We start from the raw sequence: 23,572 nt of genomic DNA, 5'->3' as shown, positions 1-23,572 counted from the left end.
CTGCCTCCTCCTCCTCCTCCTCCACCTCCTCCACCTCCTCCGCCCTCCCATGGCTCTCCCATCATGCCCCCGTCAGAGCTGTGGCTGGCCCGCGACGGGCTCCGGCTGCCCTCGAAGGACAGGGCACTCTTGGGCCCGTAGAGGGTCTCAGGGAAGGGCCCAGAGGGGCTGGGCTCCGGCTTGATGAGGGGGGACAGCAGGGGCCGGTCAGGGGACTGCGAGAGGGGGCTGAGTGGGATCGTGCGGGGCGACGACGAGCCCTGGGAGGACGCCGCAGGCCGCGGGCTGCCGGGTGGAGGCGTGTCCATGGCGACCGGGAGCCCCACCGGCGTCTGTGCCTCTCGCTTCACCTCCGTCTCTATGGTGAGCACAAACACAAACACTGTCAGGCAGGTTCAGATGAACTGAGAATAAGTTGGGCCCTCATAAAGTCACTTCAAGTGTGACATCAAGGCTACCCATGCTGGGGAGTTCCCACTCATGGATATCGTCCAAAACAATCAAAGAGCAGAAACATTCTTCTCCGAGTTACTCTGCCAAAGCCTGTCACACACTCCCCATATCAAAACAAAGGTGTTTTTAGAGTAATGCTTACGGTACGGCAGTGATACTATTTCATTTCCTGCTCGTACAGATGACGAATACCATCAGAGTTATTGAATGTGTCATCATTTTGTCTTTCATTTACATGGGGAACAGCTCTTCTTTACCTCTCCCACTCCACCCTCTCTACCTCTCCCTCTCCACCCTCTCTACCTCTCCCTCTCCACCCTCTTTGCCTCTCCATACTTTACCTCTCGTGACAGAGATCGCAGGACTCTCTGTCAAAGGCCTCAAAGGCATCATTGGAGTCAGTCTCTCCGAAAGGGGGGAGCACAGCTGGGACATGGACTGAAAGAGAAAGAGAGAAAGAGAGAGAGAGAGAGAGATTAGAAAGTGAATGAAAGAGAGAAGGAGCCAGGGGGAAAGGCACAGAGTGAGAGATGGGTCAACTGGGGCATTTTAGTGCAGTTTGATTATTGTTTATACGTGCGCTGGTATGCAGCAAGCCACCCCGCACATCTGGAGGCACACCTGGTCCCTCACCTGCGCAAGGCGGCCGTTGAGCGAGGCTTCTTTCATGGCCCGGAAAATTCTGGAAACAACAAGCAAAAAAAATGCAAGATGAATCAGAGCTTTCACCCGCATCTGTGTTGTCGAGTTGCATGAGGAATTTCTGCTCTTCATTCCCCTCTAATCTTGTCCAGTGGCAACTTCAAGCATTAAATCAATACGGCAGCGCGTTGCATAACTCTCAGTGTTGTCTGCGCCCCTCACCTGAGCTCTGTTTTGATCTGTTCATAGTCCTGCTGGGATTGTAGTCTCACCTGAAGCTTCTGGAACACAAACAAAAAAAATAATACATTACCCTAAGGCATCATGTCACCAAGACAAAACAAACATCTCAAACATCAGCATGGATTAAGATCGTATTCCACAGACACACATATTTCAAGTGCTTTCTGTGTCAATCACATGGCTAGAGACCAGACTTGTTCTACCAGATAAGAAACAGGTAAGATGTATTAGGTACCTAGACTAGTTGAGGTTTGGAAAAATCCACAGTAAACTTTGCAACTTTTCATGAAGACCCAGTAAATAGGCGATTGATACTTGTGGCAACTAGCATTTGAGACGTCAGTATTTGAGGAATGTGTAGCATAAGGAGTGGTTTTCCATACCTCTATGCTCTCAATCTTACGAGCCAGTTGTCCCTCTAGTTGTGCGATCTGATTGGTCGTGCTCTCCTGGGCTTCATGTAACATCAGCTGGAGCCTCCTCACCTCCTCCCTCAGGCGGAAGATTTCCCGGTCCCGGTCAGCAATTACCATTTCCAGCCGGACCCTCTCCTGGGATTGGTCAAATCAATGGCACATTCAAGTAACAATCCCACTTAAAAGGTCTATGAGGAGTCGTTCCTTTTAGAAGTTAAGGGAAGCTTTGACTTTATGGGGGGGGGGTGTAAAAGGTGACATAGTGTTGAGTTGGGTCCAGCTAATATGTTCTCACCATTCCAACCCTCTCCCCTGGACTGGAGCCGTTTTGGGTGGAGATGCAGCCTCTGTCCATATCCTCCCTCACACTGTCTGCTTCAATCGGCGCTGCCTCCACTCTCTGGAAGAATAGGAATCTAATCATCTAGACATCGGTGTTAAAATAAAGTGGATTTGATGATGACTTTCAGAAGTCTAACAGACTCTCACCTGGTTGACCTTTTCAATATTAGCAACCATTAGGTTAACAGCCTCCTTTGCCCTGAAAGTGAAAGTGAGAACACTACCTCATAAGCGACAGAACCTCTGTGCATACATTTATCAGTACACATTAGAAGAATGTCCTCTCTTGTCTGGATATAATGTGTACAAAATGACAAACTACGAGCGGTCTCATCAAGGTAAAGACCAGATGGATAGGCTCGAGGAGACCTCACCTGGAGGTCCTCTCTTCATCGTACTGCCTCTGCAGGTTGAGAACCTCGCTTTGAGACGACGTCAAGGCTGTGTGTGGGGGAGGGGGAGACAAGACAACTCTGGTCTTTTAGCGCTCACGTGTATCACAAGACCATCTGCTGAAATGTGTGCTTATAGTCTGTGCTCTGGTGTCGCTTTCTCACCTGACTGGAGGGATCGGATCCTCTCCTCAGCTTTGGCCAGCCGGAGGGAGAACGGCTCACTCGGATCCGGGCTGCTGACAAAGACACCACAACACAGACATACTTACTATTTATAAACACACACACACACAAATATGCAAAACACACACAAATACACCAAAACCACACAGTAATTTGAGTGCATTTATCCTCTAGTCACTGGCACTGCCGAGTATAGAACCACTGATGCCCACTCACTCACCGCTCAGACTGGCATTGATCCGTGTGCCGGCGGTCACTCGGGCCAGTGGGTGAGGGTGAGGAGGGGGAGGGTGGGGGTTGTTGGGTGGGCACCATCGTCTCCTCTATGCCCTGCGCATCTGCAATGAAAACAGGAAGCGTTTGTGCCACCGGTTAAGTGTCGCAACAGCATTCTTTCAACTGCATCTTTCAGCTGTACAGAGCTGTGGCATTTTCCTTGGCCATCTGCCATCACAGGCTGCTTCTAAGACACTCGATCCTACCCGCTTTACTATGTGGATTCTAACCAGGAAGAGACACTAAGGTTAAAGAGTTCTACTGGTCTGATGTCCAGTCCTTTTCTCTTTTTCACTCTTAAAGGGACACTTCACCAATTAGCATTAAGCTTTGTATCTTTAGAAAACCAGTCATGTTTTTGAATGGTCGTGCATCATTCCCTCAGTTTGGGAGAAATGCGGATTTCAATGTTGGACTTCCTGCTTTCAATGATGTAAAAATCATAATTTTACATCATTGAAAGCAGGAAGTCCTATTCATGGATTTAATTGAAATCCATATTTCTCCCATCTCAAGGCAAACTGAGGGAATGATGCATGGCCATTCAAAAACATGACTGGTTTTCTAAGATACAAAGCTTAATGCTAATCGGTGAAGTGTCCCTTTAATCTGCGCATATGGCACTGCATGTTACACATGTAACAGAAGTGTTCCTTTATTAGGAGTGGTCAAGGAGTACTTGTCAGAGAGGTGGGGAGCAGGCCTCATGACATAAAGATCCTAACCTAGGCAAGCTGACCCAGTGAGCCGTCCATCCAACTGCCTGTCCAGGGCTTTGTCTGGTGTGCTTTCTGAAGGGAAGGATTCTTGAAGTTTCATCTGCCTCTTTTCCAACATGGAGGTGTGCCCAGTGTAAGACAGTATGGCTGAAAACACAAGAAAGGACAAGAGAGCGACCATCAATTTGAGAACCCCAGCAGCTCACCAGACACATTTGAAATTCTGCAGTGCCGAAAAACACCACCAGAGGGCACTTTTGCCTCAGTAATCCATAAAGCCCACCTCTCCAACAAACTGTACACAATAACGTCAATGAAACAATCTTTCAGAGCACCCCAAGATCAAACTGTTTCTTCTCAGCAAAAACAGCGTGACAGGGTAGGCAAATGAGAGAGGGAGAGGGAGTGGACACAGATCAAGCCCATTGAACTGTGTGTGTTAGACTTGGGGCTCAAATCAATGGCTCGTCGGCCTGAAATGTTATTGCTGGCCGATGACATATTGAGTATTGATAAGCGATAGGTTAGCGTGAGTGCTGACTGGCTCATGATCTCACTCAGCATTAGGTCATAGCCTGGACATGTAATGACTTCTCAGCAACTTACCACAAATAAACAGTGTTTGTGGTCTTTGTCGTGTTTGTGTGTGTGTGTGTGTGTGTGTGTGTGTGTGTGTGTGTGTGTGTGTGTGTGTGTGTGTGTGTGTGTGAGAGAGAGAGTAAAAGGCCAATCTTAAGTAATTCCAAGAGTGTTTGGTTTAAATGTCACATTTAACTGTGGCTATTAAGGAGACTTCATTCTGATGGTGACATTAACTTTCGACATGCACAAAGCAGCGCGACACAACATCAGTGAACTTGACCACTAAACCCCTGTTCCGTGGCCGGAGCCTGGCTCACCTGAGACATCAACTAGCTGTTCGTACGCCTCCAGGAGGGCAGCCTCTGCTTTGTCCTGCAGAGAGAAAAATTGAGAGTGAGAGGTCAAGACATTTATTTCACATTCATTAATTTTTGCAGACATTGGGCAGCATGCACAGACATGAGAAAGGATGTGAAAGAGCAGAGAGGCTCAGATATAGAAGATTGGCGTTCTTTCAGTTGGTTTGTACCAAATATGTTGTTTGGTTAAACTGGGTAAACAGCCATATCTGCCGGCGATTGCATTTCCTGTCCACCTTTGCTGAAACCAATCACAAACGTATTCACCAGACGCACCCGCATCGTTGGTCTGATTGGTTGAAGGATATAAAAATGTGTACAGTAATTTGAACTATGGCCATTGATCATGTCTCTTGTGCAGGATAAATACAGCGCAGACTCCCCACCCAGACAGACTAATGTTCATGCTTAAAATATTGAGCATAGTCTGGTGATAGCTAGACTATTGTTTGGTTTCTTAGATGGAAAACATTATAAACCCTATCCTACCTTGCCAAGATGGAAAACACTGCAAACCATATAACAACCCTAATATAAACCTGCAGTTGAAAACAATGTGTTTTTAAACATTTTCAAAAATGTTCTTCTTCAATTTTTTAAAATTCAATCGCCCAAAACTTTTCAATTTAACCTAATCAGAGGTTTGAAAGCAGATTTCGGGCAACCAAAAAAATCATTTCTGTGGTACATAATGATCAGTCTGTGAGGCGCTGCTGCACACTTCATTTTCGTATCAACAGAGACCAGAAGCGCCGCACGCTTGATTGTGAGGTTGCAGGGGGTCCATCAGCTGAGTGATCAGCTTGTGCGATTACAGAGCTATTTGGAAAATTGCACAAAATCAATCAGAAGTCTGTGAATCAGGCTCTGCAGGACTTCCAAGCTCTGCCTGTTACCTTGACTGACCACAGAGCTTCTTAGCCTGATGAGGAGAGAGCAGTGGAGCAGAAACACCCCAACTCTTGTCTGCTAACAGAGGTCATGGGGAATACTAAGTGGGAGGTCCAATGCCACGGCCACGGGGTTGGGATAGCTGGGGGTCACGTCCGTTGCATGACTGCTGGTTCATGATCTAATGAGGTGGTGGCAATACAAAGAACAGATGCTCGTCTGTGGGTCTCCCACACGCTGAGCCAGAGAAAGCCTGTTCCACTTCCAACCCAGCGTGCTTAGTGCTTAGAGTTACAGGAGCAGCTAAATTGACCCAATTAGTAAGTTAGTAGAACACATTGAGCTATAGGGTTTCTCTGTTTGAATTCTATTCACTCAGCCTCGGCCCAGTTTGGATCTCTTATGATATCAAAGACTCTGGTAAGCACATCACATGCATGATAAATGTGAGCGTTCAGATGAAGATGATTCATTCATTAAATAACCTAGAAGTCTTGTTTTGGCATAAGCTTTTGTTCAACAGGCACCGGTCTATTGTCAATTGTTTACTGATCATAGATCTACTATTGCATCTTGTGAAAGTGATCAATGGGTATTATTCTGATGCATCCCTGTGATAAATCATATGAAACTGGCGCAACGAAACAATCAGTATCAGCTACTGTTCCCAAATGAGACTAACCAGCTCACTGGACGCAGTTGAAGTACCAAAGGACCCCTCGGATGAAGCCAGGAGAAGACAAATTGGGGCCAAACAGGTGTCCGCATGCACCTCGATCAATCACATTAAAGCCAAACAATTCTACTTCCTGAGCCTACGGTCCCCCTTGTTCACTCATGCACCACATACATGTACACACCCATCACCGTGTTCTTGTGTGTGCCCTGGTGGAGTGACATGGGAACTATAACAGGGTTATGGATTTGTTGCCCAGGGAGCATAATGTAGCACGCACCAGTACTCCAAGTCACTTTGGGACCATAGCATCTGCTAAACGAATAAACAGGTCCATCTGACCACGCTTGTAATCATGATTACTGTGTACACCGTCTGGTCCTCAATACCACTCTGAGCATATATGGTCACACTCTAACCTCACTCACACAGTCCATACTTCTGTCACACAATGTGCTTGATGCAACATGTTACAGCACAGATCTAATTATGATGAGGCTGCAGTGATGACTCGTAGCACTCTGATGTAATTAGAGAACCTACAGGAACCAGCCATACAGTGGGTCAGTGTTGAGATGGGGGGCCTCTGTCTAAGCTTTGCCTGTAAGTGAACACAACATGCTCAGCTTCATCACATTTCTCCACGTATTGATTTTCACCCTGAAAGAGGAGAGAAAATGACAGAATAACAAGAATCTGCTGAGAGCACTGATGAAGAAAATCTAATTATCTGGCCCGGGGAAGGTGGGGCGGGGTGGGGTGTAAAATATTGCCGCGGCTGGCTTAAAAACCACGCTAAAGGATGGAGAAACAATGGGAAGTGGTATTTCTCCTTCGATTGGTGCCCTATTGTCTGATCAATCTGCATTCATCACCGCAGGCACAAGGCCCAGGCAAGCAGTCTGGGGCATTAATGGAAATAAAATTGATACGGACATCGAGACATCAACTCCCCTCTGCTATAGGCTAACCAGGCCATTCTGCTATCAGCGAGCTCTTCAGACCGGAGCATCAATATTAGTTTAGAGATCTAGGAGCAGGGCGCAGGGGTGTGTGCTAATAGAATTTTTCCATTCTATCTGGAATGTTGGATCGGCATTAAACTCAAATTCAATTGAACTTGTTATGTGCTCAGTGTGTATGCTCATTCCTCATGCAGTCAAAGAGTAACAGTAAAAAAAAAATATCACTTGGAAAAAGCAGCACAACGAATGTAGGCTAAATAAGGACAGCAGGACGGCCAAAGTCAAGTTAACAAGTACAAACACAGTAGTGGCTTATCGTGTTACCGTGTAGAAATATACGTTAGAATTGCTATTAGTTACTGTTAGTGATTCAGTTGGGCAAGATGGGTCCTATTCATGGCCTCCTTTTAGTGAAGCGGTTCCCATAAGAGCTGAGAGGGGGGCCCCTCAGCTCCCCAAGCGACCTCGCTCATTCAACCGCAACGTCACCTCCCCCCCTCCATGATCTTAATCGATACAGGCTAGCCAGTGACCTTTAGCCTCTGTCTGTCTGGGTCACGGGGTCACAGCGGAGATAGGGCTGTGGGAGAGCGACTGCCGGGTGGGAGAGGCCATGGGGTTGGGCCAAGGGTGGGGGTGGATACGTCTGTCCCAACATCCCAACATGGGGACAAGCCAAACATCTGATCATGGCACAGAGTTCAATTTCACATCGGCTAAACGGTTGGGGTCTAGTGACAATAGGCGCGTTCACGATGGCTGCGCAGCACAAAAACTGCGCAGCACAAGATGCACGTGGTTAAAAATCTGTCCACGTTGGTCTAGATGGGTGTGTTTTCGACTCAGCAGTCGGTATCACATGGCCTCAACTTATCGCGGGAGCAAGGCGTGGCCAGGCGACTGCTCAGCAGCGGCGCAGCGGCCCTCTAGCTACTGCGGAGCGCAGCGGAGCCTTGACCCTGCCTTCATGACGTCAAGACTTTGCCCCAATTGGCTTTTACATCCCTGATATGTGCAGGTGTTTAGATGCCTCTTCATATCCACAAGGGTCCGTGCGGGTCCGTGCCTCGTGTTTCGTCACATGGTCAAGTCTAGACTACGGGAAGTAGAGAGTGTACAACTTCATAGCAGCGTTTGTATCCCCTCCCCTGCTGCCACCGGCAGCTCTCGCTGCTGCAAGAGGTCATTTGGAGTTGAACTTGAACGCGCCTAATCAAAGGACCAGGTCTCGTTCATTCCAGGTAAACATGGCTTCAGCCTTCATGTCCATCACTGCAGAACATGTAGACATAGCAGCATGCGTCTGATTACGAATCTTATCACATCGGGCCTTAAAAAGCAAATAGAGCCACTTGCTTGACACACACACCCAAACACATACATACACACACACACAGACAGACAGACAGACAGACAGTGTTTGTCGTGGCTGAGCGTACGAGTGAAAAACACCCACCCATCTCTCACAACAGAGCGAGATGAGCGCTTTCTCTTTCCGGAAGCCTCTGTGTAACTCTAGTACCCCTGCACGGCTGAGCGAGGACAAGCTGAACAGAGAAAGGGCTTTCAGACGGTCTGCATTTAAACCAATCAATAAACTCACAATCGATACGCCCCCTCAGCCGGCTATGGGCCTTGGTGGGGGGGGGGGGAAGTCAGAGAAGGAAAGGCAGAGAGAGAGCGAGCGAGAGAAAAAAAAATCAATAGCAGCATAATCAATGATTCAATTCATCAGTCATTTCATGTGCAGCCCTCTGTCAGCATGCCCCGCATGCACCCCACTCAATCAGATCAATCGATCAATGCGTCGATTCCCCACCCCCCGAGGACAGCTGCGGGAAACGTCAATAAATCAAACCAAACTCTATCTGTTGTGAATTCCAAACTTCTTCCACTACGAGACAGCACAGCAACATTAACAGTGATTTTTCTAAAGCCATTCGTATAACAGGTGAGAGAATTCTTCCATTTTAGCTTTAAGTGAGTAAAACAAATAATGTCACTCACCAAAGAAAAGTCGGCCGAATTGTTTGTAGCCATTTGTAATTAAATTTGTATCTTCCAATTGACCCATTAACTTTCTTTGTTATCAATGATTACACAAGTTCTGGAAAACCACTTGCATGCTTGGTTGCTGCTAAAGGTCTCTGACCACCTCTGAAATTGTCTTTGAGGCCTCTTTAAAAACCTTTATGTTTAACTATGTATCCTATGTATAACCTTGACTTATTCTCCACTTATTTGTCAGTCTACATAACCTTAAAATGGAAAGTAAGCCAAGGTTATACAAAAGGGAACAAAACATAAAAGTAGTAGACCCCAGACAGTCCTATTACAAAACATCATGGTCCTAAAACTATACAACCTCAGATTTGCACCGAAATCTGACTGTTGTCACTGGCGACCAATATCATGAAATGATAAATCCAATAAACAGCCCATTGACTGATGACACACATAACTGAAAGTCTAGATTACCACAGATTGCATTATGTGCATAACCCTGCCACTTTATCAACCAATTACATTCACTGTGGGAACATCAAATCATGTGGATTTACCATTTCTTTTGGATAGCTTTGTTTTGAGCTGGCACTGTCTTCAATTCTTTCCACCTACATATGCCAACATTTCTTCCCGTGTGTGTGTGTGTGTGTGTGTGATGAAGTCGGAGTGAGAGTGTATCCTCTCAGGCTTTTTGGTCTAATAATAATCAGACATTCTGTGCAGTGAAGGCCGATGTTGTGATGGAGGAGTAAATCGATGCTTTTGGTTTGATGTTGTGATGGAACAGTAATCAATGCTTTTGGCTTTGAGAGTCATCAATTTATAGACCGCCCTATCCCATCCTGTCCTGGCAAGAGCACACCATGACCAAAACACACATATACACACACGTAGCTTAAAAAATTGGATTTAACAAAAGTAGCATGCATATCACACATGTTAGCCCCCAAACACATGCAGTCAGACGAGATTCCTGCCCAACTGTCCACAACAGGAACACAAACCTTCCCCCAACAAAACAAACCAACCTCTACCAGCAGGTCTCCATGGAAACCAGACACGATTAGTTATTGAGCACTAGGGCTACTAACTGTCTGGACCCTCAAATTAAATGGGCTGCCAACAAAAAGCACTGACAAGTAGGTGCAGCAGTAGAATAATGAAGAGCTGATTAAGCTGAGAGACCCAAAAAGCAAATCATTTTACCTTTTTTAGATGATCAGCTCATCTGATGTATAGACACTTGATTGTCAGGCAGACTTGCATGCGTCATTTGTCAGTTCAAATCTCCTCAGGTTCTTTGTGCCAGTAGACAATGGAGAGGTGTGGGGGTGTACACTCAGTCCGATTATTATCTCAACAGACTATTCACCAGTCCACTGTATGCTATTATAAGGAGGAGACGCCGACACAGAGGCTGGGGCTGGGGCTCCAATGGGGGTAAGGAGAGTGGGCTTCAGTCATGCCAATTAAGGCCTGCTTGACAAGAATGATGAAGACTGACTTCCTGAGACATTATAATTCACCCTCGTTGTGAAATGACATGTAGAGGTATAGAAAAATTAAGTGGCAGGACCAATACATTTTTCAAGCGGGGGCCAATATATTTTCCCATTTTCATCTCCCCACATATCAGCCACACACGGCCCATTTCCTGTCACGTCCATCACATTTGTGCATCCTTGTTAAAAATAAATACAAAAACATACTATCAATATTAATAGTAAATATTGTTGAGTTGTCTGGCACGGGCTCAAAGTGATGAACTCAACTCAAAATAGATTAACTACTGTATGTAGGTGACCATAATAGCCCCTACATCTAGAAGTTCCTATCCAAAAAATAGAATAGAATGTTTTCTCACTGCACCAAACTCTATCATAGTATTTTTAGGCCTCCTGCATAAGATGGAAGTATAAGCATTCAAGCAATGCCAGGGAAAAGATCCCAACACATTTAAATGAATAACTTCATGCTGCATTATTTAGCCAATGTAATACTAATACTGCACATAGTTTGAGTGAGCGAGCAAAAATATGAACGTGAAATGACCATTCCACTGTGTACACACAAGGGAAGGGTGTGTGCCGGTTTGCACCATTCATTTGAACAGATATCCTTATTTATAAATGTTGTCAAACATACTGAGGAAACTGTTATATTGTCTGAAGTCAATTCAGAGTAAGAAGAATGAAGTCAGTCATCTTTTCTCAACAAAAGGCTTTTTATACTGACATCCATCTAGAGCTTTTTGTGTGATTATTTGCATACATAGGTCAGATATGACAACATATATTTGTTGATGCCTTGGAGTAGCCTACTTTAACAGAGAGCACTGAATCATTTGATGATCCAAACATTACTATTGCATAGTAAGGACATTGGGAAATTGATTCATTTGACTGCATTGGTGTATTGATTCCATTGATTGTCCCCAAATATTGATCCCATACCACAGATGGATTGGATTGATTTTTTCCACAGCACTCAATTGGAAATAAGTCAGACATGTCACCATGGCAACAAGGTGAAAAGCGACCTGGTGCGACCTATGGAGACTCACACAACAGGCTAGTAAATACACAGAATGACGCACAAATGACAAAACACCTATGCCACACTTTCTCCCATCATCGCTCTATCTGAAGCAGCAACATATATGAGCTGCCAATCTTTGAATAACGAGACTGCATAAATATTCAAAACATAGGAGACTACTCCTGGCTTGATTTGGGAAGCCCAATAGAATCAAACGCCAAACGGCATCTGCAGAGAGGCCTGTATCAGGTCACCATGTTACAAGCATTTCAATCAGATTAAGGTCATTCCCTGAACAACAAAAAAGGACTTGGCGGTCTTATCTAGTGAGGGAAGACAGCTGACTGCATCCGCTACTCTCCACAAGGTCTACAATAAACTGCATTACAGTATTCATGGTAAAACATCATCTTTAAGTAAATCAATGGACTAGACCTGTTCTCATGATGCATGATGCTATTTCATGGCATACACACACAAAAAAAACATTAAATGCAGACTGGATAACCTCTGCACACTTTTCACTACATTACTAACAGATACTACAATGAACCTCCCTCTCCCTTCCTTGTGACACCGGCTACTAAAACCATAACAGGCAAGGATCATGGATACAGGGATCTGTCATCCTTGACAAAGCCACAGGATGCAAAATTTAAACCTAATTTGCAAAGAAACTCCAGTCTTTCTGACAGACAATTCAATTTATAGTCTAATTGGTTAATTGAGACATTCTAAATTGCTATATGCAGAAATGGATACCCTACTGTCATTATGCAGCTGCCTACAGCCCCAAATTGCCATAAAATTTTGATCTAAATGCTACAATAAATACTTTCACTGCGACAGCATGGGATGCCAATTAAACCACACAAAAAGATAATGACCCAGCTCCCACCATGGGAAGCATTAACAGCTAATGTAGCAGATTATGACACTTAACACGTGCCTCTAGAGATACAGATGATTTTGAAAGTTCTTTACAAAAATAAATTATTCTTGGTTCATTGAGTGTTGTCCTCGTGTATATAATCCTGCCGTAGCTTACATTCATAACATTAGCCTTCGATTAGGCTACAATTGGATGAGGTTTAAAATGTCTTGGCTAACCTCCTTCACACATCGAAGCGCATGCACTGCGAGGCATAACGGCTACTTGAACTACTCCGCGAGTTGTTTTTGGCAAAGAATGTTCTTTACACGCCATGCCGCTGAGTGACACCCACTACTGTCACCTCTCGTCTGAACACCTGCCAATCATCCCGCCCTGATGCCCACCCTCCCTTTTGATTGACAGTGAGGAGGTAAACACACAATAGCTTGCTCATCTGCTGGTCTGCCAGTGATTTTAAGAATATTAACAAAATGATAAACCGATAAGCTTGCTTATGTGGTTTTTGTGGTATGTTGTGTCTTATAGAAAAAAAGGTTAGGTACTCAAAGTTAATTGACACTAGATAAAGCATGCTTGTGACTAAGTTAAACCTGAAACCACGCGTACATAACCTAATTCACATTATCTGCAAAATTACATCATGTGTTGTTGAGAAGAGGATTTAAAAAAACATCAAAATTGGTAAAAGTGCTGACTCTCTGTGGCGCGAAATGTGCACAGACAAAATCAGCTGTAGGGCGAAGAAGAGGTGCCTCGTACTGTAGTTCCGAACGCAGGTGTTTGAAGACTAATTAAGTTACGCTACAATGTGTCATATACAGTAGCTTGGTGTTAGGCTACTGGTAACATGAACGAATTAGAACATGCATTTAATATGAAAGGCTACAGTTAAAGTTATGGATAGCCAAGATATAAAACACACAATGTCAGTGCAGCATTGCTATATGAATGAATATGAGAGACACTCACCGAAAGAATTTCAAATCATTGTCACGACCAAGAAAACGTAGTCCTCACACGAACACTGTGTTAAAAGTTTTGTTTACGCTACAATATGTTACAAATAACATGCCCTACACGCGGATCTCGATTATCGCCCTTCCATTACACCAACGCAATGGTATGGTAGGCTACAGCATCCTAGTGGTGGGTGTGAGCGAGCTTCTCCAGTGCCGATCAATGATTGAACACAAAGGCAAGTGCGCCGGATCAATTTCTAATATCAGCGAAATATACAACGCGCACGTCTCCTATGCAGATTCTGCACTAATCTCTATCCGTACAGACAGGCGACACTGTCCTCTAAGCTGGTTAAAGTTACACTGACCTGTAATTGTGTGTCCGAATTTTTCCTATATTGAAACATTGATCTGGCATCAGCGGCCATCTTGGGGAATAGCCTACAACCTTTCAAGTGGGCATGGTTGTCGGCTATACAAAACATCCGGTCCGGATTCTGCTTGCATGCACGTCCTCCTGCAGCTTTCTTATATTGCAGGATGCTGTTCACATGTGTCCAAAAAGGAAGACTTTATTTTTGCAGTAAAAGTTGACTTCTTGTGAACTACAGGTTACGCATAGGCTATTATGCAACCAAACATCAAAATGCTGGTTTTTTTTATTTGTTTTGCAGTGGGCACATTGACCTACCCATTTTAATTCCTGCAATGATATGTTAAAATAGCTATTCTAACAGTGTATTCTGATAATGTATATAGCAGTTATACTTTATTCACCACTTTTCACCATCACCTTTCAGTAAAGAATGGCACAATGTAAAAAGTCCAATGCAGAGGTTGTTGGGGGGGGGGGGGGGGGGGGGCAGATCTCACACCGATCATATCATCCAATTAACAAACACAACAGACCTTAGTAACTGACAAAACAAACATTGAAACAAACTGTACTGAGGGTGCAAAGCACACCCAACAGTGGAAGCAGGAGTGACACAGAATGTCTTGATTCACCGGGAAATCATAGACACCGTCGCAGGCTACATCAATACTCCTTCTGCTCAGATAAATAAGCCTTGCTCTGAGCTATTGATTTTTACTGCAGAAATCCATTTGTGTGTTTGGGTGGGTGTGGGGGAGAAAGTTTTTGATTGCACGGAAAATGTGAGTGTGTGTGTGCGTGTATGAGTAGTGTCACATGTGGATAGGTGTACATACGCCATCGATGGAGTGTGTGTGTGTATGTGTGCACTTGTGTCTTGTGGGCACAGAACGTAGGCCCAAGAGAGATGAGTTCAGACAGAGGAGGGTTGTCCTCTTCATTTTTCACATGAAAAGAAAGCAATGACAAGGAGAGAAGCTGAGAGATCACAGTGACCTTGACAATGATGCTATAGTCAGCCATTAAAAGAGAAATTTGAGACTGTTACATTTCATAGACTGCTTTCTCCCTCTTTCCAATCATCTATTTGAGGTATTTCCAAGATAATTGTTTCCAAGATATTGTTTGACCTTCGGAAATTCACTCCTATCATTTTCCCAATCCACCACACAACACACAAGCCAACAAGATTCCTTTGATATGGTAATAATCAGTGCCTAATGATTGTAATCCTGAACAAACATCAGAATCATTGCTGGCATTTGATGAATGAGTTTTTGAACTTGATTTACAACTCTGTCTTTCCTCCTTTGTTGGATGATAAACACTCACAGACACTTGCACATATGTGCATGGATACACATGTCTCTCTCTCTCTCTCTCACACACACACTCACACACACACACACACACACACACACACACACACACACACACACACACACACACACACACACACACACACACACACACTGTTTGTCTACTGTTCTTCATCTGATAAGATTGGTAGTCTATTGGTCCTATAGCAGGTGTGTTTATATGTATTAATGCCAGCATTTGTTTGGATATTTATAGCAGTTTGATCCCCTCTGTTTTGTATGCTATTTCCAGTCGGGCCCTCTGTGAGAACGCCTTAGCAGCAGATCCGCAGGCATCTGAAGCAGCAGCAGCAGCAGCGTTGGTGATGGCTATTTGGGTCCTCCAGCAGGAATACCCAGAGAGACATAAGACAGCTGTGGAGGAGCAGGCGGGTGAGAAACATGGCTGGGATGGAGGCGTGCAGAGAGAGAGAGTGGCAAAGCCGCCAAGGCATTCTGCAAGCAGTGATAATGCTGAAGTTGTCATTTGAACCCTCACAACACAACCTTGTGGTTTAGTTGTTTAGTATCTGCTAAGCCACTCTAAGTCCTTGAGAGGTTGAGTTTGGGTTTTGCTGCAGTGTCTTAGAGAGGGCCAATGACTATTAGCATCTCAGACTGTGTGCTGTCAACGTCCACAACATAATTAATAAACGTCTGGTTTGTACCAACACAATATTATAAATAGTGCCTCCTCTAATCATCAACCATGAATGTCATCATGACTGTCACTGTGGAAAACAGCTTGTGACCTTGAAATGTGCTTTTCATCACTGCGGTTGTGCTGGGGTACAGCTTCATACTTGCGCACTGCTATTAGATTAAGACACGCATCAGAATTTCCCTGATGTATTTATTTGATTGCAGCAATATAGGAGACGTCAGACATCATGGATCTAAAGTTACGTCACTTCAGTTATGTGCAGAGTGACTCCCCCATATGGGAGTGATATGTGTTAGCTTGACAGCTATCTCTGGCGGCTGCTTGTAATACTGATTGTCTGAATGTGTCTGGTGCATGTTCCTATGACAGGGTAATAAATTGAGATAATAGGCAGCAATTTGCCACCAGCCCTTGAGTGGCTGGGGAGCCACATCTCTCTCACGTAATGGCCCTAACCGCACATTCCAATTGGGACCTTGAGAGGCAGTGAGGCTTACAGGCAAGCAGCTGTGTTCCTTGTTTGCTAACTTGAGAACTAGCACCCTCTGACTTTAGACAAATGGGAGTGTGCCTGTGTTATATACACAACCGTGTTAACACTAGTTAATGGGTGGCGAACTTGAGACAGTGAAAAACTGTACAAAGCAGATGTTTAAAGATGTGGGTAAATCCATCTCTCATTACACATGTAATTTATACCCATATTATTTTAGATTTTACATATTTGCATGCGAAAAGACCTTGTGTTGATGGACCTTAATGTCAGAGTAAACGTTCCCTCAAACAATGCCTGATCCATATTTGTGTTCGCACACTGTCTCTTCCACAAAGAGGTTCTATAAGTAGCCTGTGGGTTTATGATGACAGGGATGGAGTCTCCCTCTGCAGGCTCGTCTGTCAGTCCCGGCCAGCAGATGAGGGAGAGAGGCGAGGGCCGGCGGGGAGAGCGAACAAAAGCCCAGAATCTCCCAGAGGGATAACGAGAGATCAAGAGAGATCAGATACAGGGGTTCATCTGACCAGCGTGATGCAGGACCCGTGTCACCCTAAACCATTGTTCTTTCCCGTCGCTGACGTGAACTCTAGCGAAGGGCTAAGAGGGTCGTTTTCGGAGGGAGGAGTCACGGCTTACCTGTGACTTCCAAAGAAGGCGAGGGTTATTTATATCGGCCAGTTGATGGAGGCACTTGTGGGATACATAAGGCCGTCAAGGCGTGCCCCATTGTCCCTTCTGGCATTTTGGGAGCCCCACATTATCCTCTACTGCGCCCCTCTTGAGCATCGGCTATGGTGAGTAACTATGAAGCTGTGTCTCTTAATCTCTGTACTAGCGCTTAATAGGGCAGGGCACAGGGTGGCAAGGGAGGTTAACTGCCCTATAGTTATGCCAACTTGATACGTCTGATAGAAAATGTACAGTACATGGAAGTTAAGATATTGACGTTTATGTCCACTGAAAGACGGTGTGTGAATATATAATGTAAATATAAATGAAAAGCATTCTAGCTTTGTCAGAATGAAAAAAAGAGCTGTGTTAACAGAGTACCAGAGATGGCTGATGTACAAATTCCTCAAGCAATCAAGCTGAAATGATTGGAGATCTTGCAGGTTTCACTGGAAGAGAATAATACTCTCAAATATGCCATCATGAAAGAGCATCCTGTAACCTCAATGTTATTTCCTTGTTGTATAAGGAATGTGATTTGACCTGTATTCATCTAGTCACATAAGGCGTATAACTCGTCATGGGTGATGTTGCAGGCAGCGGTGAGGGAGTGTATGGACTGAGTGAGTGAGAGAGTGGATGGAGTGGACGCCGTCTCCTAATAATCTTCCGTCCCTTGTTCTCTCCTTCTCACCAGGCACCCAAAAAGGCAAAGAAGAGGTCTGGGGAGGGAGCCAACTCCAATGTCTTCTCCATGTTTGAACAGGCCCAGATCCAGGAGTTCAAGGAGGTAGAGAGGATGAGAGAGAGAGAGAGAGCATCTCATTAACCAGAGTCTTAACATCCTATCAGCTCATCACTCTTGGCCATTTTGGCACTCTAATCATTTGGATTATTAGATTATTGTATTGTGGTCCATCTCTTTGATCTAACCACATATACTCCAATGCTAGGGTGACCAGACGTCCCTGGTTTTTAGGGGACAGTCCCCGTTTTTGGTTGCCTGTCCCTTGGAAAATACAGAAAAACTACCTACTGTATGTTCCCGTTTTTTTTAAGATAAAACTTGTATGTATTTCAATCAGATTGATAGTCAAACTGAAAATGTCCCCGTTTTTGTCCACATTTTTGTGGAAATATTCCCATGAATTTATATAATCTTTTTAAAATCTTGTATTAAATATCTGTCACTCAATCAATCTGATACGTTCAGTGGGATATCTACAGAAATAGGCCCAATAGCAGTGCAGTACATTAACCAAAGGATTTGAACCTTTGCCTTGTCTACAATAACAGCTCCATTTTCTGGCCTTAAAAGGCTACCTTCGACCTGTTCTATGGCCACCCCATTGTCTCATCATTATTTGTCCATAGAACTGTCTTTGTGTCACTTATTCTTGGCCTTTGCGATGTGGGTGATGGCATGCTACTGTTATGGAGGACAGCAATGCGCCATAAATCTTACACTGACTGTCATCAGTGATTACCCCTGGAATGCTGGAATGGTCTCTATGTGCGTGTGTGTGTGTGTGTGTGAGAGAGAGAGAGTATATGTGTGTGTGTGTGTGTGTGTGTGTGTGTGTGTGTGTGTGTGTGTGTGTGTGTGTGTGTGTGTGTGTGTGTGTGTGTGTATGTGTGTGTGTGTGTGTGTGTGTGTGTGTATGTGTGTGTGTGTGTGTGTATGTGTATGTGTATGTGTGTGTGTGTGTGTGTGTGTGTGTATGTGTGTGTGTGTGTACTGTATATGTGTGTGTGTGTGTGTGTGTGTGTGTACACCCTTGTGGATCTCTTGGGATTAAGGGGCTAGGAGTTTTTCCCATCTGAGCCATCCTCCTTAAAATACACAAACAGACAAAAGACCTGCGTACGCACAGAGCTCCTAAGCCCTCCCAGCACACACAGCCAAACACATGCCAGATGCCTGTGTTGGGATGGCATGGCGCTGAGAGGCTCGTATCGGTTTCCTATCAGCTGTTAATGAATATCTTCATTGTTGGCAGGCCTTCACCATCATGGACCAGAACAGAGATGGATTCATCGACAAAAATGACCTGCGGGACACTTTCGCCGCTCTAGGTGAGTTTAGGCAAGTCACTACTCCATCTGAAGTAATTATAACAAAAACACCACGAGGCTAGAATTGTACCTGTAATGTTTCTTATTGATCGTTTTTTGGCGGGGAGAGAGGTAAGACGGCGAAATGGCCTGTCAATCATTCAGGGAAGGGGAGCAAGTGGAAGGAATGAGGAGCGGTGCAATACCCTGATGGAGCTCCGTGTTCGTTTTCACTGTCAGCTCCTCCGGCTCTTGTTCTGTTGCAGGTCGCCTCAACGTCAAGCAGGAGGAGCTGGATGACATGCTGAAGGAGGCCCCTGGGCCGGTCAATTTCACCGTCTTCCTCACCATGTTCGGAGAGAAGCTGAAGGGTAAGACAAAGCAGTATGAAAAGATGTTCCATTAGGATTAAGATGGAGGGTTCATTTGGAAGTTACCTGTATGTGACTTTGCTTCATCTTGTTTTATTGACTGCATATTCCAAATGGTGGAACTTTATTGATAGATAGATAGATAGATAGATAGATAGACTTTATTCATCCCCAAGGGAGTGTTTCAGCAGCAATACAAACACAACATTCAACATATACATACAAACATACATACATATGTTGCACCGCGTAGTGTTGTTCCGTCCAGTCTGACTGTTCTGTTTCCTGGGTCTTACTGTGCCGTTCCTTCCCTTAGGTGCTGACCCCGAGGAGACCATCCTTAACGCCTTCAAAGTCTTTGATCCCGAGGCCAAAGGAGTGCTGAGGAAGGACTTGTGAGTCCCATTAGTTTTCCCACATGCCATTCCAATTCTTATCTTATAGTGAGACATCTAATGAACTCTCAATATCTTCCCCTAGCGTGACGGAGATGCTGACCACTCAGGCCGACAGATTCTCTGCCGAGGAGGTGAGGCCACGAACACACTCTTGTTCTTTCTGTCTATGTATTGATCGGTCCATCTTTCTATTTATCTGTCTCCTAGCGTTTATCTGCCTTGTGCTCTCTCAGACCCCTCCCCCTCACACACACCACTCATACATACACACACAGAAATTGTGTGACATTGTATGCCACTCAGAATAAACAAAGGCTGGTTTGTAGTCTTCCTATTCACCACACTCACTAATAGTTTTACTTTTTTTTATTACCTCCGCCAAGGAGGTTATGTTTTCATCGGGGTTTGTTTGTTTGTCTGTCTGTCTGTCTGTCTGTCTGTCTGTCTGTTTGTTTGTTTGTTCGCAAGTCTCAAAAAGTTATGGATGGATTGCAATGAATTTTCAGGGAAGGTCTGAAATGACCGAATGAAGAAACAATTAAATTCTGGAAGTGATCCATATCACCATCTGGATCCAGGAGGCGGTTATGTTTTCGCTTGGCGGAGGTCTGTGCTCTCTGAGTGCTTTTCTATTGTTCTACATCTAAAAGTGTATTTTTTTGCGGCCCTTTTGTTCAGATGGAGCAGATGTGGGCAGCATTCCCTCCAGATGTGACTGGGAACCTGGACTACAAGAACCTGGTGCACATCATCACACACGGAGAGGAGAAGGACCAGGAGTAGGAGAGAGCCACCCAACGGTTGACCTGTCGGCCTGAGCAGAACATCTCACCCTCTCCGGTCCACATGATGCCCGTGCATTTGGCCCCACCCATTGGTTCATGGTCATGTGACTTCAATTTCTGTGGTAAATCACCCATGAAGCTGTCTGATGTTTTCATATAACAGACAGTGCTACGCATTAAGTCATTCTTGGAAAAGGTTCCTTTATTTGTTGGTGGCTACAATGCCTCTGCTTGTGAATAATTTATTGTGTAAGAAAAGCATTGTTGCACTCTATTTGGTCTTTTTTTTTCAATAAATAGAATCTGAAGTTTCAGTTCATTACTTAGTAAAACTGCAATACTAGGATGGCACATATTTCACTCAGTACTGTCAGACTCAAGGTCATGGTCAATCTTCAGATGCTGAGATTGGTTTGCCTTCAGTGTGACCAGCCCCTCAGAACCAAGATCAACACAGATCAAGAATCACTGCTGCCATCTAGTGTTGAAAGTAAATAAGGCAACCAACAAGTATAAGAACATATTCACCAGGAAGTTTGACTGTCACAGCAGCACCATCCTGTGCATGTAAACAAACACAAACTTAAAAGTAAAATAAGTTTAACAATAAATATGAATGAAAATATAAATGATAAATATAAAGGGTGGTGGAAGTGGTGACTTATCACCTCTGTATGGTGAAGTGTTTCCTGTAAATAGTACTAAAAGTGACAAAATGAGACCAAGCAGCACTGTTTATAGCCAGTCTCCATGTGGTGTCATCGCCATTCAGATAGATATCATTCCACACATGGTTCTCACTCCTCCATACTCTAATAGGTCTAGGTCTAATTGTAGGTATTTTTTTTTATAATCAAATCAAATACAATTTACAGATAAATAGTAAAATGTTCACAATATACATGTACAAGACTTCCATGCCAAATTAATGTGTGTGTGTGTGTATGTGTGAAGTGTAGTTTGTTTGTGTGTGTGTGTGTGTGTGTGTGTGTGAGTGTGTGTGTATAAATGGGAGAAAGACAGAAGCAGAGCATCTGTTTCCTGCACTGAGTGATGGTGTCAACAGGTGGGGGCAGTGTGTTGTTGGCCGGTCAGTGCACTGTGGACGAAGACAAAAGCCCTCTGACATTTCACACAGCGAGGTGACACGAGTGCCCTACAATGCAGCCCTTATCACACACCACAGCACAGCAGGACAGGGAGCCAACGAGGGCTGATCCTCCTCAGCCAAAAGAGACATTTCGGAGGCGACGTCCAAATGCCCGCTTGTCGCGGGAGACCTTGAGGCAGCGTGCCAAAACAATGCCACCCCACCGATAGTCTGGCCGTCAGTCCGCTTCAGTTTGAGGAGGGTTGACATTACAGCCTGACTGAAGTACTGTATATGCTCCAGGAGAAGAGTGGACACAGAGCTCACAGTAGAAAAAGACAGTCAGTGACATGTAATCCCCCCTGCACTGTGTCATGCATGTGAGCGCGCACGCAAACAAACACACACACACAGAAACACAAACAGACAAACAGACAAACGCGCACACACACACACACACACAGACACACAGACACACACACACACACACACACACACACACACACACACACACACACACACACACACACACACAGACAAACAGACAAACAGACAGACAGACAGACAGACAGACACACACACACACACACACACACACACACACGCACACACACACACACAGAGGAACATGCAAGCAAGCATATAAAGATGTTTGTAATTGTCAATATGGTGCTTAAGTTGCAGTTGAGTCATGTACATTGACGTGATAAGCAAAACACATATTTACTCACTAACATACTTTAGAGGCTGCACACAGCTCTAAACTCTGTCTCTCTCTCTCTGTCTCTCTCTCTCTCTCACACACACACACACACACACACACACACACACTTATTGGCATAAACCGCAAACTCATTCACCCCTGTACACATTTGCAAACACTCGGCAAATTCTACACAGAGGTGTTAGGTCGACACGGACGTCAGCAGGTGATGCAGCAGTGTTTGTGTTTAATGGGGTAAGTAAGGGAGGAAGATGGCTGGTGGGGTAAATAATTGAGCAGGGTAATGGCTGGTGGGTTAAGTAAGGGAGGAGGGTAATAACTGGTGGGGTAAGTAAGGGAGGAAGATGGCTGGTGGGGTAAATAATTGAGCAGGGTAATAGCTGGTGGGTTAAGTAAGGGAGGAGGGTAATGACTGGTGGGGTAAGTAAGGGAGGAGGGTAATGACTGGTGGGGTAAGTAAGGGAGCAGGGTAATGGCTGGTGGGGTATATAAGGGAGCAGGGCAATAGCTGGTGGGGTAAGTAAGGGAGCAGGGTAATAGCTGGTGGTGCTCAGGCAGATTTGGGGGCAGGGAAGCTGAGCCTCTTCTTGCCCTTCTGGGTGCTCATGGCCGAGGCAGGCTTGGGCCCTCTGCCCTGCTCAGTCAGCACCACGCGCTTTTTCACACACTCACACAAGCTCTTGTAGTCCAGAGTCTTCTCACTGCCTGCAGGGGACAACACCAACACAAATGTGCACATTACTGTCAAATGCACTTTTGGAAGAGTACAAAAGGAATTGTTCACAATATAAAGTAATTATATCAGCTCAAAGGTCATGTTTACAGTTAGTCTGGCTATCACCATACTAAGCTCCATCTTTTAAGATTGAACATTAGTCTGATGACTCTGCGCTTTGTTTCCACTGCACAAGAGGTGTGATCAATGGGCATAGTTCAAATTACTCTGGGAGCATTTGAACCTTTTGGATAAGCTTGTTTGTGATTGGACCCAGCAAATGTGGGCAGGAAGCAGGAGAGATAGATGTGCAAGTTTCCAGCCTGAGCT

The 23,572-nt window shown here is 44.8% G+C and overlaps 3 protein-coding genes across 4 annotated transcripts in view; 1 reads left to right on the top strand and 2 right to left on the bottom strand.

Moving 5' to 3' along the window:
* Positions 1-20: 20 nt before the first annotated feature.
* Positions 21-14,018, bottom strand: LOC134100379 (homeobox protein cut-like 2; the record flags this gene model as incomplete). Its single annotated transcript, XM_062553555.1, has 13 exons — positions 13,910-14,018; positions 4,569-4,623; positions 3,676-3,816; positions 2,895-3,012; positions 2,654-2,727; positions 2,471-2,537; positions 2,244-2,295; positions 2,050-2,154; positions 1,722-1,889; positions 1,318-1,376; positions 1,087-1,135; positions 795-891; positions 21-358 (listed from the first exon to the last, which is right to left on the bottom strand). Coding segments are annotated over exons 1-13 (1,383 nt in total), but the record flags the coding sequence as incomplete, so codon positions are not given.
* A 3,118-nt stretch (positions 14,019-17,136) lies between these two features.
* On the top strand, positions 17,137-21,027 carry myl2a (myosin, light chain 2a, regulatory, cardiac, slow). The gene is made up of 7 exons (XM_062554419.1): positions 17,137-17,229; positions 17,802-17,894; positions 19,105-19,180; positions 19,426-19,530; positions 19,847-19,925; positions 20,011-20,059; positions 20,607-21,027. Exons 1-7 carry the CDS (start codon positions 17,227-17,229, stop codon positions 20,709-20,711), a joined length of 510 nt encoding a protein of 169 aa, XP_062410403.1. The 5' UTR covers positions 17,137-17,226; the 3' UTR covers positions 20,712-21,027.
* A 1,988-nt stretch (positions 21,028-23,015) lies between these two features.
* The window catches only part of LOC134101522 (coiled-coil domain-containing protein 63-like), a 5,621-nt gene continuing 5,064 nt past the window's right edge, over positions 23,016-23,572 (bottom strand). For both annotated transcript variants that reach the window (XM_062555250.1, XM_062555251.1), the window contains exon 11: positions 23,016-23,232. In XM_062555250.1, coding sequence (XP_062411234.1) covers positions 23,078-23,232 — 155 coding nt within the window. In that variant the 3' untranslated portion in view covers positions 23,016-23,077. The remainder of the gene's footprint in view (positions 23,233-23,572) is intronic.

Source organism: Sardina pilchardus, chromosome 14 (genome assembly GCF_963854185.1).
Source record: "Sardina pilchardus chromosome 14, fSarPil1.1, whole genome shotgun sequence".
In the NCBI taxonomy this organism is placed as follows: domain Eukaryota; kingdom Metazoa; phylum Chordata; class Actinopteri; order Clupeiformes; family Clupeidae; genus Sardina; species Sardina pilchardus.
This window is presented reverse-complemented; position numbering and strand designations above follow the sequence as displayed.

Bases quoted from the DNA above. Each gene is read 5' to 3' on its own strand.
- myl2a (XM_062554419.1), top strand. The intron at 19,181-19,425 runs GTGAGTTTAGGC...GTTCTGTTGCAG, and splicing joins GGACACTTTCGCCGCTCTAG to GTCGCCTCAACGTCAAGCAG. The intron at 19,926-20,010 runs GTGAGTCCCATT...ATCTTCCCCTAG, and splicing joins GGAGTGCTGAGGAAGGACTT to CGTGACGGAGATGCTGACCA.